Source organism: Melospiza georgiana, chromosome 5 (assembly GCF_028018845.1).
Source record: "Melospiza georgiana isolate bMelGeo1 chromosome 5, bMelGeo1.pri, whole genome shotgun sequence".
Taxonomy (NCBI): domain Eukaryota; kingdom Metazoa; phylum Chordata; class Aves; order Passeriformes; family Passerellidae; genus Melospiza; species Melospiza georgiana.
In genome coordinates, this window is record NC_080434.1 from 56,846,901 (window position 1) to 56,860,215 (window position 13,315).

Consider the following 13,315-nt stretch of genomic DNA (forward strand, 5'->3'; position numbering starts at 1 on the left):
CTGACACCCACAGTCTGTATTGGCATCTGTGTCATGCCTGCTCTTGCCTTTTACTTTCCTACTTGACCTACTGGCCAGTCCTCCTCCTTTTATGTCTAAGCTTGTTTTATTCTTGTTATGCAGTTATTTTTCAACCTCTTGAATCCAGTTTATTGCTTCTTTGCACAGTCTCTAATGACCTTCTTTTGAAGAAAGTTCTAAACCAGGACTCCATCCTCATTACTGACTCCCTGTTTACCTAAATGTCACTGCTGATCTGCATGTAGCTTTTCTATTTTATAGTTTACTTATAAATTCTTTAGTATAGGACACTGTTATTTCTCTGTTTGTACTGTATTTAGCTCAATTAGAGAGTTGTTTCATGAGTAGCATTGTGGACTATTATGAAATTCCAAATAACTGATACACTTTTGATTAAAGCTTCCTTCCTCACCACCTTCTCCCTGGGTATTTGACCAGATCAAATTACATAGGTTATAGGTGGGATTGATAATAAGTAGCATTTTAAAATGGCACAGCTAGTTATCTGCAAATGTTGGCTCACAAATTTGCATTGTGCTACAAATTTAGAGCAGAGTTTTGCTAATCTTTCTCATGTGAACTGACCTACTTAAGTCAGTGGAGTGCTAATATTTGCCACACAGTAAGGATTTGGCTCATAATCTTAGGGAAGGCATTTGCATGCACGCTGGGAATATTGTCTAGGGTTTTTGTTAAAGGCTTCCTCCTCATTCCATTCCCCTTTATGAGATTGTTTTTAACTTAAAAATAAGAAGGACCAGGTGAATGTGATTTGACCCAGTTGTCCATGAACCTCTCCAATGGTGAGTAGAGAAAATTATCTCTGGATGGAAGTTAAAATTTTGACTTCACAAAAAAATGTCCACTTTGCTCCTAGGAAAAATGAAAACACCTCTATCTGCTTAAATTACACCTAAAAAATAACCAGTGTAGGCTGTAAATAACAGACCATAGAAATAGTAATGTTTGAAGTGATTGAGGACAAATAAAAGTTATTAGTGAGTTTTCCTGGAAGAGCAGGAACAACAAGAAAGCCAGAATTTTCTCAACCACCTTGGTCACATAAATGTAGAGGTATTTATAAACAAAATGGTTCCAGTATTTTTTTTACAGACTGTCAGTGTGACTTTTTTGATGTTGTACTCATCATTTGCATAATATATTATTTATTTATTTTCAATAATAATTTTTCCATGTGATTCTTTTTCTCAGGAAGGACAGAACACATGCTCATTTTCTGTGTATTTGAAGATAGAAGTTGTTCCTATGCATTTTTACTCAAATGTGCTTCTTGATTTTGGGATCAAATGCCCTGCAGGGTGACATTTCTTTCAGTTTTAGGAATCATTACAGTAATAGGAAGAAGCTTCTCAGTGTTACCTTCACAAGGGAATCCATGCTCTGTAATACATAAGGGACAAAAGGAAGGCTAAGGAGAACCTCCATTCCATGTTGGATGCAGGGGGAAATAATAGTGACAAAGAATGAGGAAATAGATGAAGTACCTAATGCCTTCTTTGCCTCAGTCTTTAAGAGCAAGGCAAATTGTGTGTGGGTACCCAGTGCCTTGAGCTGAAAGACAAGGATGGGGAGCAGAATGGAGCCACCATAATCCAAGGGGAAATGATCAGTGCCCTGCTACACCACTGAGACACACACAAAGCTATGGGATCCTGAGGGATCTGAGGGAACTGAGGGAGCTGGTGAGGGTGCTCATGAGGCGCCTTCCATCACCCACCAGCAGCCCTGGGTAACAGGGAGGAGTGGGTCCCAACTGCCTGGAGGGCAGCAGGTGTGAAGTGTGATAGAACCCATCTATCAAATGGGTTCAGGGAACTAGAGGCCTGTCAGCCTGACCTCAGTGCCAAGGAAGGTCATGGAGCAGATTGTCCTGAGCAGCCTCAAGCAGCACCTACAGGATCACACCCAGCCAGCCCAGGTTCATGAAAGGCAGGTCCTGCTTGACCCAGCTCATCTCATTCTGTGGTGAAGGGACCTTGCTGGGTGAGGGAAGGGCTGTGGATGTTGCTTACATGAACTTTAGTAAAGCCTTTGACACAGTTTGCCACAACATTCTCCTGGAGAAACTGGCAGCTCTTTGCTTGGATGGGTGTGTTCTTTGCTGGGTAAAAACCGGCTGGATGGCTGAGCCCAGGGAGTGGTGGTAAATGGAGTTAGAGCTAGCTGGCAGCTGGTCTCCACTGGAGGCTTTGATTTGCTGTAGGGCAGGGCGGCTTTCCAAGGGATCTGGACAGACTTGTGGAAGGGCAGGCAGTTTGCAGAGATGCTGAAGGGAGGTGACTTTTGACCCAGACTGGTGTAACTACTAAATAGTTGAGAGTAAACTGTTGCACTCTTTGCCAAGGACTTCGGCAGAGTTGGGATTTTGTGTGCACTGTGTTATGCTCATAGACCCCTTTGCCTTTGGAGAAACAAATCCAAGGTAAGAACATAATGTGTCAGGGAAGGGCAAAATAAATCATCACATAGATTAGAACCATGTTGTCCAAACTAAGGATCAGCATTTGCAAGGCTTCCTTCCTCTGTTCTGAGGAGGACAGGGCAGATACTGGAGAGCGGTGAGTACTGCCACAGTAGTGACTGATGCTCTAAATGCAGAAATAACATTCCTAGTATTGTAAAATGTGTTCTGTATAGGTGAAAGTACAGAATAACTTCTCTTACTTTCCCACCTGCTCAAATGCAAAGGTTTTACAATATTGTTAGGCTGGAGATGGTTCTGCTTTGTTTTGCTTTATTACTGAGAAAAAGATGGAGGTCATTCTGTTGCTATTCTTCTTTCCCTTCCAGCCTTGCTTAATCCTGAAATTAGATGTTTATTCCTGAGCAGGTTTTTATGTAGTTCTCTACTTTTTTCAAAGTCACGTGCCAGTTTGTAGGAATAGCAGGGTACTTGAATTTTCCTTCAAGAACTGTATGTCCTAGGTCATTAGAAAGAAAGAAAAACAAATACAAAAAAAAAGATAAAAATTGATCCAGTGTTACACGAAATACTGTAGTAATGGCAAAAACTGAATTGTACTTTCCATATTCAATTCCAGGGCCTAAAGCACAAGATTCTCTCTCTGTTGGTTTTGTGGTTGTGCACACTCTTATCATGCTGTAGTGGTGGTTTTGGTATACAGCCATTTGCTTTCTCTTCAAATATTTAAACTTCAGTGGTGCTTACCTTTTCTGAATACATATTTTCTGCAGCAAACAGTTTGTGGTTTCTTGAATAGATACCAAAAGCTAAAGGAAACTGTTTGTTCACTTGAAAGAATTTTGCTGTAATATACACCATTAAGCATTTGGAATAAAGAGAAAGCTTTCTTTTATAATGCAAGTGAGTAATTTTCCTCTTGTACTTATTTTCATATTTCTGCATATGTGCATTTCAACACTGCTTTTCCAAGGTGATGGGATAATGAACTGAGAGAGTAGCAGGTTTAAGAAAACCAATGACCTGCAAGCATTCCCTTTGTCCAGCTTTTCTTTCCTGTACAGGGAAGCCAGAGAGGTGGTTCTTAAATACTTTGTAATTTTATATTTATCTACAAAACTGAGGGTAAAAAAAGATGAGTAACAGCTATTTTATCTTATGTCCTCTGAACGGTTGCCTTGCCTCTGACGAATCCTTTTGCACAGGCAGATATGTGGCAGTTTCGGTAATATTTGTAGAGGCTGACATTGAACGACTGTTGCTCTTGCTGCAGATGTCAGTGAGACTAGCACAAAACCGCGGCCGCATCTCCGTGTGCAGTACGTGTCCATGCAAACGCCTTTCATCAGCTTGAAGTTTCTTCTCCCTCATCCCCTCCCTCAGCTCTTCTCCTTGCCCATCTCCGCGGCGGAGGAGCTGAAATAATTACCTGCAGTGTCATTTTTCACTTTGCTCCATGCAGATGCGGTGCGGTTGGGCCGCGGGCGGGGAGGGGCCAGGGTGATGCAGCACGGGCGTGTGACACCGGCGCGGCTCGGCACGGCACGGCTCGGCTCGGCACCGCTCGGCTGCGGGCGGCTCGGCACCGCTCGGCTGCGGGCGGCTCGGCACCGCTCGGCACCGCTCGGCTGCGGGCGGCTCCCGCTGCTGCAGCCGCTGCGGGGCCACTCGTGCTCGGAGTACCTGCGACACAACTGGGCTATTCTTTAACTGTGCGAGAAGTATTCCCTTCACGCAAGCTCCCTGCTGGCTTTCTGCATCCGTAATTTCTCGGAGCCGTTCTTCCCCTCCTTCTTCTTTTTCCCTTTCTCCCCCTTTTTTTCCTTCTTCTATTTTTTTTTCTTTTCCCGCTCGTTGTTCGCCCCCCTCCCAATGTGTGCTGCCTCAATAGCCCTCATTATGCTGTGCTCAGTGGCCCGGTGTGTTCCCCGCCTCTGCTAGGCAGTGGCAGCATGGATGGTGCTCTTGTGACGACCTCTGCTGATGCTATCAGTCCACTGCGGATAGGCATGCTGAGTAATCCTGCTGTAAATGGGCGAGGACACGGACACACGGAAAATTAACCACAGCTTTCTGCGAGACCACAACTATGTGACTGAAGGTAACGTAAATATTGTCATTTTTCTCTTCTTGCATTGCATATTCTATGCTGGGAATGCACTGTCATGTTTGGAGATGCAAGCTGTTCTTTTTTTTTTTTTTTTTTTTTTTTTTTTTGCTTTTTTAAACGGGGGGATTTCAGGGCGTTTTTTCTGTGGGATGTAGCAACAGAATCTGTCTCAATTTGCTGAATCCCGAAGACATTCTGTCATGCTACAGCAGCGTATGAAAGTACACGGGCTGGAGAAGGTCTTGCATTGTGCTGAGTTTCTGCTAGTGAGGTGTGCAGCACCTGGCATTGAATGCTCACTAGCTGCAATGTAGAAGATTGGAAGCACTTCATTACTAAAAAATAATAATAAAAAGAAGGTTTGAGAGCACCAAAGTAAGAGAAATAATCTGTAAAGTTAACTGTTTGCTGGTGTAATGAAGGTTATGCATCTCATTTTGGTAATTATATCCTGAGCATTACAGACATTGCTCAGTTGATTGTTCCCTAGAGAACTGTATACATTTAGAAGGCATTTAGAAGGGATATATAAGCATCATCTTTTGAAATGCTGCTGCTTGCTTTCTGTTCCTTGTGCAAGGTACATGAGAAAAGAAAAGGCACCTTCATTTTAAATCATTCAGTGATTTGTAGGTTATTACATAAAAAGGAATTTTCCTGCAGGTGACATACCTTAAATGCTGAGAGAATTTACCTTGAGAACGTGAAATGGTTGGGTCAGGTACTGGTCTGTATTTCCTTGCCAGAAAGTTGGTTTAAGAGTAGGCCATTTTAAGATTGATTGAACAGGAGAAATGTGTTTGTAGGTGCTTGACTTTGCAAATATATCTGTATGTGCAGTTTTAACAGCACTTTTCAGCAGCAGAAACAGTAACTCACTGTAGGCTTATATAATATGAACATACTTAACATCAGGGTCAGCCAATACTCCTTGAGACACAGTCTCCAGATTCTGTCGTCATTTGATCAATGCTCAGTCACTTAATACTCCCATGCTGCATCCTGAAACGTGATCAGCTGATGCTCTCTTGATTATTGATGATTTGAATTGTTTTAGATTGGAGAAAACAGTAGATGATTTTTGTCATGCCAGGACCACAAGGCAGATTTTTCAGAAGAAAAACTAACAATGCTGTGTACTGTAACTGTTACCAGTGACTGGTGTAATTGCTAATTTTGCCTCTAGGACATTCTTTGCACTCTGGTTCATGTTTTGGTGCATTTTCAAATTTGTTTTGAAGTTTTGGGGGATTTTTTTCAGAATGATGATTTATGTTTTGAGATGCGGTCACCTGTTTGAAGGAACTTTGTTTAAATTTGTAAATTCATGCCTTGGATTCTGCAAAATGCTCAGTATAATTACTGCAGTGTACTTGATACATGGTGAATTTCAGATGTGCAGCAATGTTAAAAATTGAATTTTCAAGTCTCTCTTGTTTTGTGATCTGAGGAAAATAATTAATGGTGGATTTTTCAAACACATATTCTTCTTTTATATGTCATGACTGTTCTAAAAATTAGATGGAGATTTTTAGTAGTTTTTGTGACGCTGCTGGGACAAGTGTTAGATTTTTCTAATGTTTTATCTTCACTTGATACTTGCATCATAAGGACTGGATGTTCTTCTGTTATTGCACATGGAGGGGCTTGTCTGAAATGGGTAAAAATACAATTTGAATATCAATGCTGACCTGTTTTATATTTTTTCCTGTGATCAGAAGTCATCATGAAATATGTTGGCATCTGTTCTTGAAATCTTCAGTAGCAAAATATTAGTTTTTCATCTCTGACTAGTGTAATTCTTGTTGGGAATGCAGAGTTTGTCAGGTGTAATAGAATTCTTCACAGCTGTTATTTCTGACATTGCCACACCTTTTAAAAGCTCTTGGAAATCATGAGGGAATGGGTTTATCTGTGAAATTTTTCCAAGGAGACCTTCAGATGCTCGAAGAGGAGCATCACGAATTTTATTTTCTCATTGATACACTTAGTTAAAAATGCATAATGAATATATTAGTTAAACTGCTGCTTTAAATGTGCTTTGTTTGTTCTTCTGTGGGATTTTGTATTTTTTTTGTTTAAAGATTTGGCTCCTTGAAAGAACTTTAAGACTTCTCAACTGTAAAGGTGTGCAGTCCTTTCACAGGCCTTATATTTGGTCCTGGACATTTTAAGTGCAGTATGTAGCAACAATAGAAAGGCAGTATTGTGTTACCTTGTTATACTTCTTTGGGGTCCAATCCAAGTTTTTCTTTGGCTTTTGTAATCCATCATATAAAATGAAGAAATGCTTTATGTGGTGTCCAGTGTGTTAGAGAAGTTACAATTCCTTGTTGTTCGTGAATAATCAAAATTTTATCTCATTTTCACAGTTTTAAAGTCTTGGTAAGTGGTGTCCTCTATCCTTGTTATTCCATGCAGCAGACTACATTAATTTACAAAAGGAGGTATTTCTAACCCTTATATGTACTTTCTTCCTGTAACTATTTGCTGAGTAAAGTAAAGCCAGCAATAAATCATGAAGATGTAGGTTAACTATAGCATTGCTTTACTTCTCTACCTGGTTTACTTTTTCAGTGATTTAAAAAAGCCCAGACAGTCAGATGACATATGAATTCAGGGTATAGGAAAGCTGTGAGCCAAATCTGATTTGCTCTGCTCTCGCTTGTGGACTGAAGGTGTTCCTAACAAAACTGCTTGCTTGAGCAAAGTCAAATTTCATCTCTTTGATAGGTCATTATTTTCTGACATTGGGATTATCTGTAGCAAATTTGGCTTTACCTTGACAATGGAAAATTGAATTGGTTTTTAAATCTCAACAATTTTTTGATTTGTTGTTATACTGTAACTATTATACTATAATAGGCATTATAGGCACACATATGACAACAGTGACTACCTGGCCCTGTTTCTCCTCTTGCATGTGCACAACTACAATGTGGCATTAAAGCAAGCAGAACATGAATAATTTTGTCATTTAAAGTCTTTAAAATTATGTTATGGTTGCACAATGGAAAAAGGTGATTTAATTCCAGCTGCAATATACAGCAAATTTTTCAATGATCACTTTCAAAAGTAGCTTTTGAAGCAAACTGCTTTAATTGGAGTTGTTTGTGTGAGGAAAATAGAAAAGATCTGGTATGGCTTGTAAAGAAAGAGAGAAAAAATATCTGAGGCTTAGAAAAAATGAGCTGTGAGGAAAGATTGAACTTCTTTGCAAAGGTGGTGAAACACTGGGATGTATTGCCTAGGGAACTTGAGTAATTTTTATCGCTGAAGTTTTTAAAAGCAGGTGACATAGATGTCTGTAAGAAATGACATGGGGATAGCTGAGCCTCCCGTGGGGCAGAGGAATGGACTAGATGACCTCTGAGATCTGTTCCGGCTTGTGATTCATTGCAGAGCTGTGTTTTATCTTAATTGCCTTTTGCACCACAGCTGTGGGAACCAGTTGCCCAGGAGGTGTTGGGTCAGTAAAATGTGTTATTTCCACAGCAACTGCAGGAGCACTGAGGAGAGAGGAGAGGCACGGGAAGAGAAGATGGGTTGGATGGGAGAAACATGATCCTTCATTACTGTACAGACAGAGTCTGTGGGGGAGAGAGCAAGAAAATTGTGAGCTGGGGGAAGGGGGATAAAGGAGGCTTCTGTGCTTTAGAGGGCAGAGGATGTCCTTCAGTCCTAGAGTTCCCTTGGTGTTACCTGTGTGTAAGATTAATGGTAAAACTGACAGGACTGCTGATACACTTGGCTGTCACAGGGCCTTGGGATCAGCCACACAGGATCTGATTCTGAGCAGTGAATTGCCTGGTGTGGTTGCTGTGCACCTGGTAGGGACAAAAAGTTGCAGGAATCCACGGTGCCACTCCTACTCAACTGTTAGATTAATCCCATGACTCTGTATTTTACTGATTTAACGATTAACAGAAATAATGAGCAAAATTTGCTATTCTTGCCAAACTGTGTTAAAGGATGTGTTTCACCTCCACGATCCCTAATTTATTTGGAGAAATTCTTCTCTGGCAATGAAGACGTATTGCAGGTTGCATCCAGACAAGTCTAGCTGTGAATTGATCCCTGCCTTTTTATGGAGTATTGGGAAGGAATAAAAAGATGTTTATACATCCAGTTTCTGGAGAGACACAGGTTCCTCCCCTGGTCTAGGCCTGCAAATGCAAGTGGAGCCAGTGGAGTTGCAATGGTGCAGTGGGGCAGAAGGTGACCTGCACTATCTATACAATTATATGGCCAAATTGTTCCATTTGGTTCCATATGGCTTAACTTCTGTGAAAAAATTAATCATGTTAATGGTGTATTAATACCCTAAAATATGATATTTGAAGAATTATGAGAATTAGCAGTGCAGTACAAAATATATTGAATCATAAAATGAGAAATGTTTATTATAGAGGATAAAGGAACCCTTTTTTTCTTAATTATTGTAGAGAAATGTCCTCTGTAGATAATAAAAACAGATTTGGGGGCTTTTTTTTTTTGCTTTAATGAAAAAAGTTAGTATCTCTCTTCTTCAGTAATCAAAAATAGAGGAAATTATCAATTTTCATCTGCCAAAAAGAAATTTATTTATGATCTTTTTTTTCATAAATATCTCAAATATAATTTGAATTAGACTTGAATACCTGAGGTATTAATTGGATCAATATAGCAAACAAGTAACACTCTGCGGCTCTGGCTCTCCATTGGTCAGTCTAGTTCACTGATTTCTCCTTATTAAGTAAAGTACAAGAGGTAACTCTTCTTTTGAACCTCCAGCAATTCAGGATTTATGTTGTGAATATTGATGATATTTAATCTTTTTACAGAAATAATTTTGAAACAGTTTTAGAATTACCCTGGAAATTATTACTCATTCTTAGTGTAGTCACTTGTGTTATTTTTTTGTCTTGAACTGAGGGTAAACAGGGGTAAACCTTGTCAAAGCATGACTTTGCCCCTTGTTAAACAGGATATAGTTATGTCTTTCTGTGCATGGATTTGGTTCTTTTATTCACAGTGATATTCAGATGAATGTTGTGAGTAGCCTTGAAGATTTGGATTAGTAAGGTTTATTCCATCCAAGTGATGTTGCTGACTTTGTAATCTTTATTCATGCAGCTTAGTTGGGTGCAGCCACAGAGGCAGAGCTGGAGCATTGCTGCCCCTCTTGCTTGCACTGCAGTCCTGTCCCTTTGCTCACTCATGAAAACCTGCAGCTGGATGTGGGGTTCAGCATCCAGGAAAACCAAACATTGGTACTGCCTGAAGCTTGGATCTGCACAGCACAGATATTTAAGGCAATGTCTGCATGGGTGACATGGGCCTGCAATTCTCTAACAGCCAGAAAAGGCAGGATGGATTTAGCCAGAGTGTACTACACTGTCAGCTTGCCATGATGCAGCACCAGGTACATATTCAAAGTACTCCATTCATGCTACATTTATTAGGCTCATAATATTGTTGTCTCTATTTTGCTTGCCAAATGTACTTGATGAAGAAATCATAAATCAGGATTGGGGTTAGGATGTTGATCCTAGGCTGGGATTTTGGAGTTTCTCAGTTTGCTGTTCCCAGCTTTCCCAAAGAGCAGGAGTGTGCTAGTGTTAACTTGTTGCTGCCTCCTCAGAAGACCTGCCTCTTCAAGGAGTTTTAAGGACTGGTTGTTAGACCATCCTGAGAGGGCACTCAAGCCACTCTGAGCTGCAGGAGGCGTTTCAAAGGGGTGCAGTTAACTGGGTTTGGCTCTTCATTTAATGTCATGTTCTCCACACAGCAGTTAGTCACCAGTGTCACATGTACCCTTAAAGCTTTACCAAGTGTGATTAGGCTGGGCTGCAATCTTCCTGTTTGCCAAGGAATAAATCTCTGATGCTGGATCAGTGGTTTTGGTGGATTGCCCTTAGGGACTGATGGCAGCCTTGGCTCTCTCTGCATGCATATGTAATCAGCAGATGATCTTGCACTCACCATCTAAATAATAAATGTATTTGGTTGCTGTATAGTGGTAGAGGTCCTGGAGAAGTGAATAAGATGTATTAACAGAAGAAAAGGACCATGTGAAATATTAGCTAAAGCTGAGCTCCTTTCATGACAGTGACAACAAGGAGCTGAAAAAGAGGATAATTGCAGCAATCTGGAGCTTTTCCAGGTGCCAGCAGACTAGAAACATTATAAATAGAAATGTTTATAGAATATTTAACTATATAGCTGTTATATGCAATAGACTGAGCTACATATAAACCTTAAAACCAGAAGTTCAGGACATCAGCTCTGCAATGTGTATGTAAGATAACCATGGGCATAGACATACAATCCATGGAAGCTCAATTTTTTTCTAATTGAAACTGACAGTTTAAAAGTATTGAATGATGTAAAAGTAAACAATGTTGTGCAGGTAGAGTCAGTGTCATTGTTCACTGTGGGAGAAGTTTATTTAGTGTATTTATTATTATGAAAACCATACTTAGGAATATATTTTCTATATGTTTTCCATGTAAACCTTAGGCACTTCAGCAATACATCATATATTTAAATGGTGAATTTAGAGAATGGTAGATGTTGCTCTTGTATCAGTTTAAAATATGAAACACTATACAATAACACTGAATATTTTATAACGAAGAACTGACTATCTTTTATTACAGCCATAAAAAGGTAATCCATCCTCACTGTTTACCCTGTGTTACTACATCATTACTAGTTGTATCCTTGGAACTTCCCATCCACAGTTTATTTAATCACCATTGCAAGGCTTTGTCCCAAGGACTGTCTGCTTAGAGAACACAAATTTCTTGCTCAAAGTGTAATCTCAGTGTAATTTCAGGCTAATTTCCCTGTAGCCAGGGAAAGGTAATAATCTCAAAAAATTAGATAAAGTTAATATGGGCACTTTTTGGATTTTTTAAACAAGAAAGGGTTTTAAATTAACTTCTAGCCATGTTGAGGCACCTTCCTGATCAACTATTTCAAGGTTCTCAGGTTAATGCTGAGTTTGCCCTTAGTCATGAGTGTGGTATATTTTACTTATTCTTGGTGAAAGTTCCCCAAATCTTTACCAAGAACAAAAGCCCCACTGACCAAAGCAGCCATATATATGGTAGGAGAGTTCCTATTCTCAGGAGTGCTACCTTGCTGAAAAGCTCTTTTTCCTGTTTTATTATTGCTTCAATGCAAATAAAAGCAGACTGCATTTTGCCAGTGAAAGACAAATAATAAAAATGTACATTAAGAGATTTGATTCCTAATAAAACTTCAGCACAATATGTCATGCAGTTCAGTGACTTTTGTGAATTATTAATATGACAGGGTTTGGGATCTGTATTGTTAAATATAGCAGTGTTTATCTCTTTCATATTCACTGATCCATCTGTTACAAAAAAAAGAAGAAAAGGATGCAAACATCTGTATTATAATGACATTTATGTGTTTTATGTAGAGTACAGAAAAAAGTAAAAAACTGAGGGTTGGTTTATTATTCTCCAGTTCAGTGCAGGTCTGATTAGAACTTAGTTACTGTTACCATACTTCTTCCTGTTTGCAGTGCTTTTGTTGTTCCTGTGACTCAGGTGTTGCAAATAATCAGTGACTGTACAAAATAACATCATTTATGTAAATTTTGAGGCTAATGCTGCCTGTGGTAGTGCTGTTTGCATTAACGATAACCATAACCTGCTCTGCCAGTTTGTAGTAGAAGTAAAGATCATCTGAGTTGAATTAAATGATTGTTTATTTCATTATCTCAGATTTTAATGACTCCATATTTTTTCTCCTTATTCTAATATGTTAAAAATAGAAACAAAAAATTAGTTTTCAAGCAACAAGCTGGTCACCAATTAGCAATAATTTATTTTTAGACTTTCATCCAGTTGTGTTGGACTGTTTGAGAGGTTTCAGTTTATGATAGAACCTGGCACAGTCTTCAATAAGTGTATAGCTGTAAATCAGAATCTGTCTGTTATTATTTCATAAATTATTTCTGATAGAATGTCTTTATTTCTACATTGTTCTGTGATAAAAATAAAATTTCAACTAATAACATCAATAATAATAGTAATAAATCAGGTAAATTCAACAAATAGGCACAGTGGACTGGTGAGTGTAGGCCTGAATTGACTGCCAAGGTAGCACATGAGACTCTTCATCATGCTACATGTTAATTTGACACCCTGCTTGATTTGATCTCTGTTATTGCTGCGTGCAGATCTGTGATATGGGAATAACCAGTACAAGATGGAGTCAGATGTGTATTCTATGGTCTTCTTTTGAATGGAAGATTTAGGTCAAGTATATTCTCTTTAATCAGCAGTGAAGATCAAAGTGGAATTCCCATATGCAGCCTCTTTGAAATAGGTAGACGTGAATTATTACATCTTACAGAATTTCCTGGAATGCCTTACTAAGAGTGCAGTAAAGTCATATGGATGATGGTTATTTTCATTGCTCAGGTACAATATGAATAAGATTTTGTGCATGTTGGTACACAAGAGTATGCTACACTCACAGAAGGTTTGTGGATCACTGCTACTGCATGTTTCTGGTGTGCCTGTGTTCCTCCCAGCTGCTCTGCTTGAAATGTGAATCTGGATGTCCTGGAATGGCCATGGAGAGGTTTCAGCACTGGGAGGCAGTAGGAGCTGGTGTGTAGGGCACTGTCCTTCAAGTCCCAAATGACTCACAGACCTGTTGGTCGATGTGTGACAGGGCTGCTCAGGGGAGTGACACTTGTCTCTGACTGGGGCAGAACT

General features: G+C 39.5%; 1 protein-coding gene across 6 annotated transcripts in view; it reads left to right on the forward strand.

Moving 5' to 3' along the window:
* The first annotated feature begins 4,033 nt into the window (after positions 1-4,033).
* The window catches only part of PPP2R2C (protein phosphatase 2 regulatory subunit Bgamma), a 131,836-nt gene continuing 122,554 nt past the window's right edge, over positions 4,034-13,315 (forward strand). For all 6 annotated transcript variants that reach the window (XM_058023982.1, XM_058023984.1, XM_058023988.1 and 3 more), the window contains exon 1: positions 4,034-4,565. Coding sequence is in view for 2 of the 6 variants with exons in the window: in XM_058023988.1 (XP_057879971.1) it covers positions 4,496-4,565 (70 nt within the window). In the remaining 4 variants the exon portion in view is untranslated. The remainder of the gene's footprint in view (positions 4,566-13,315) is intronic.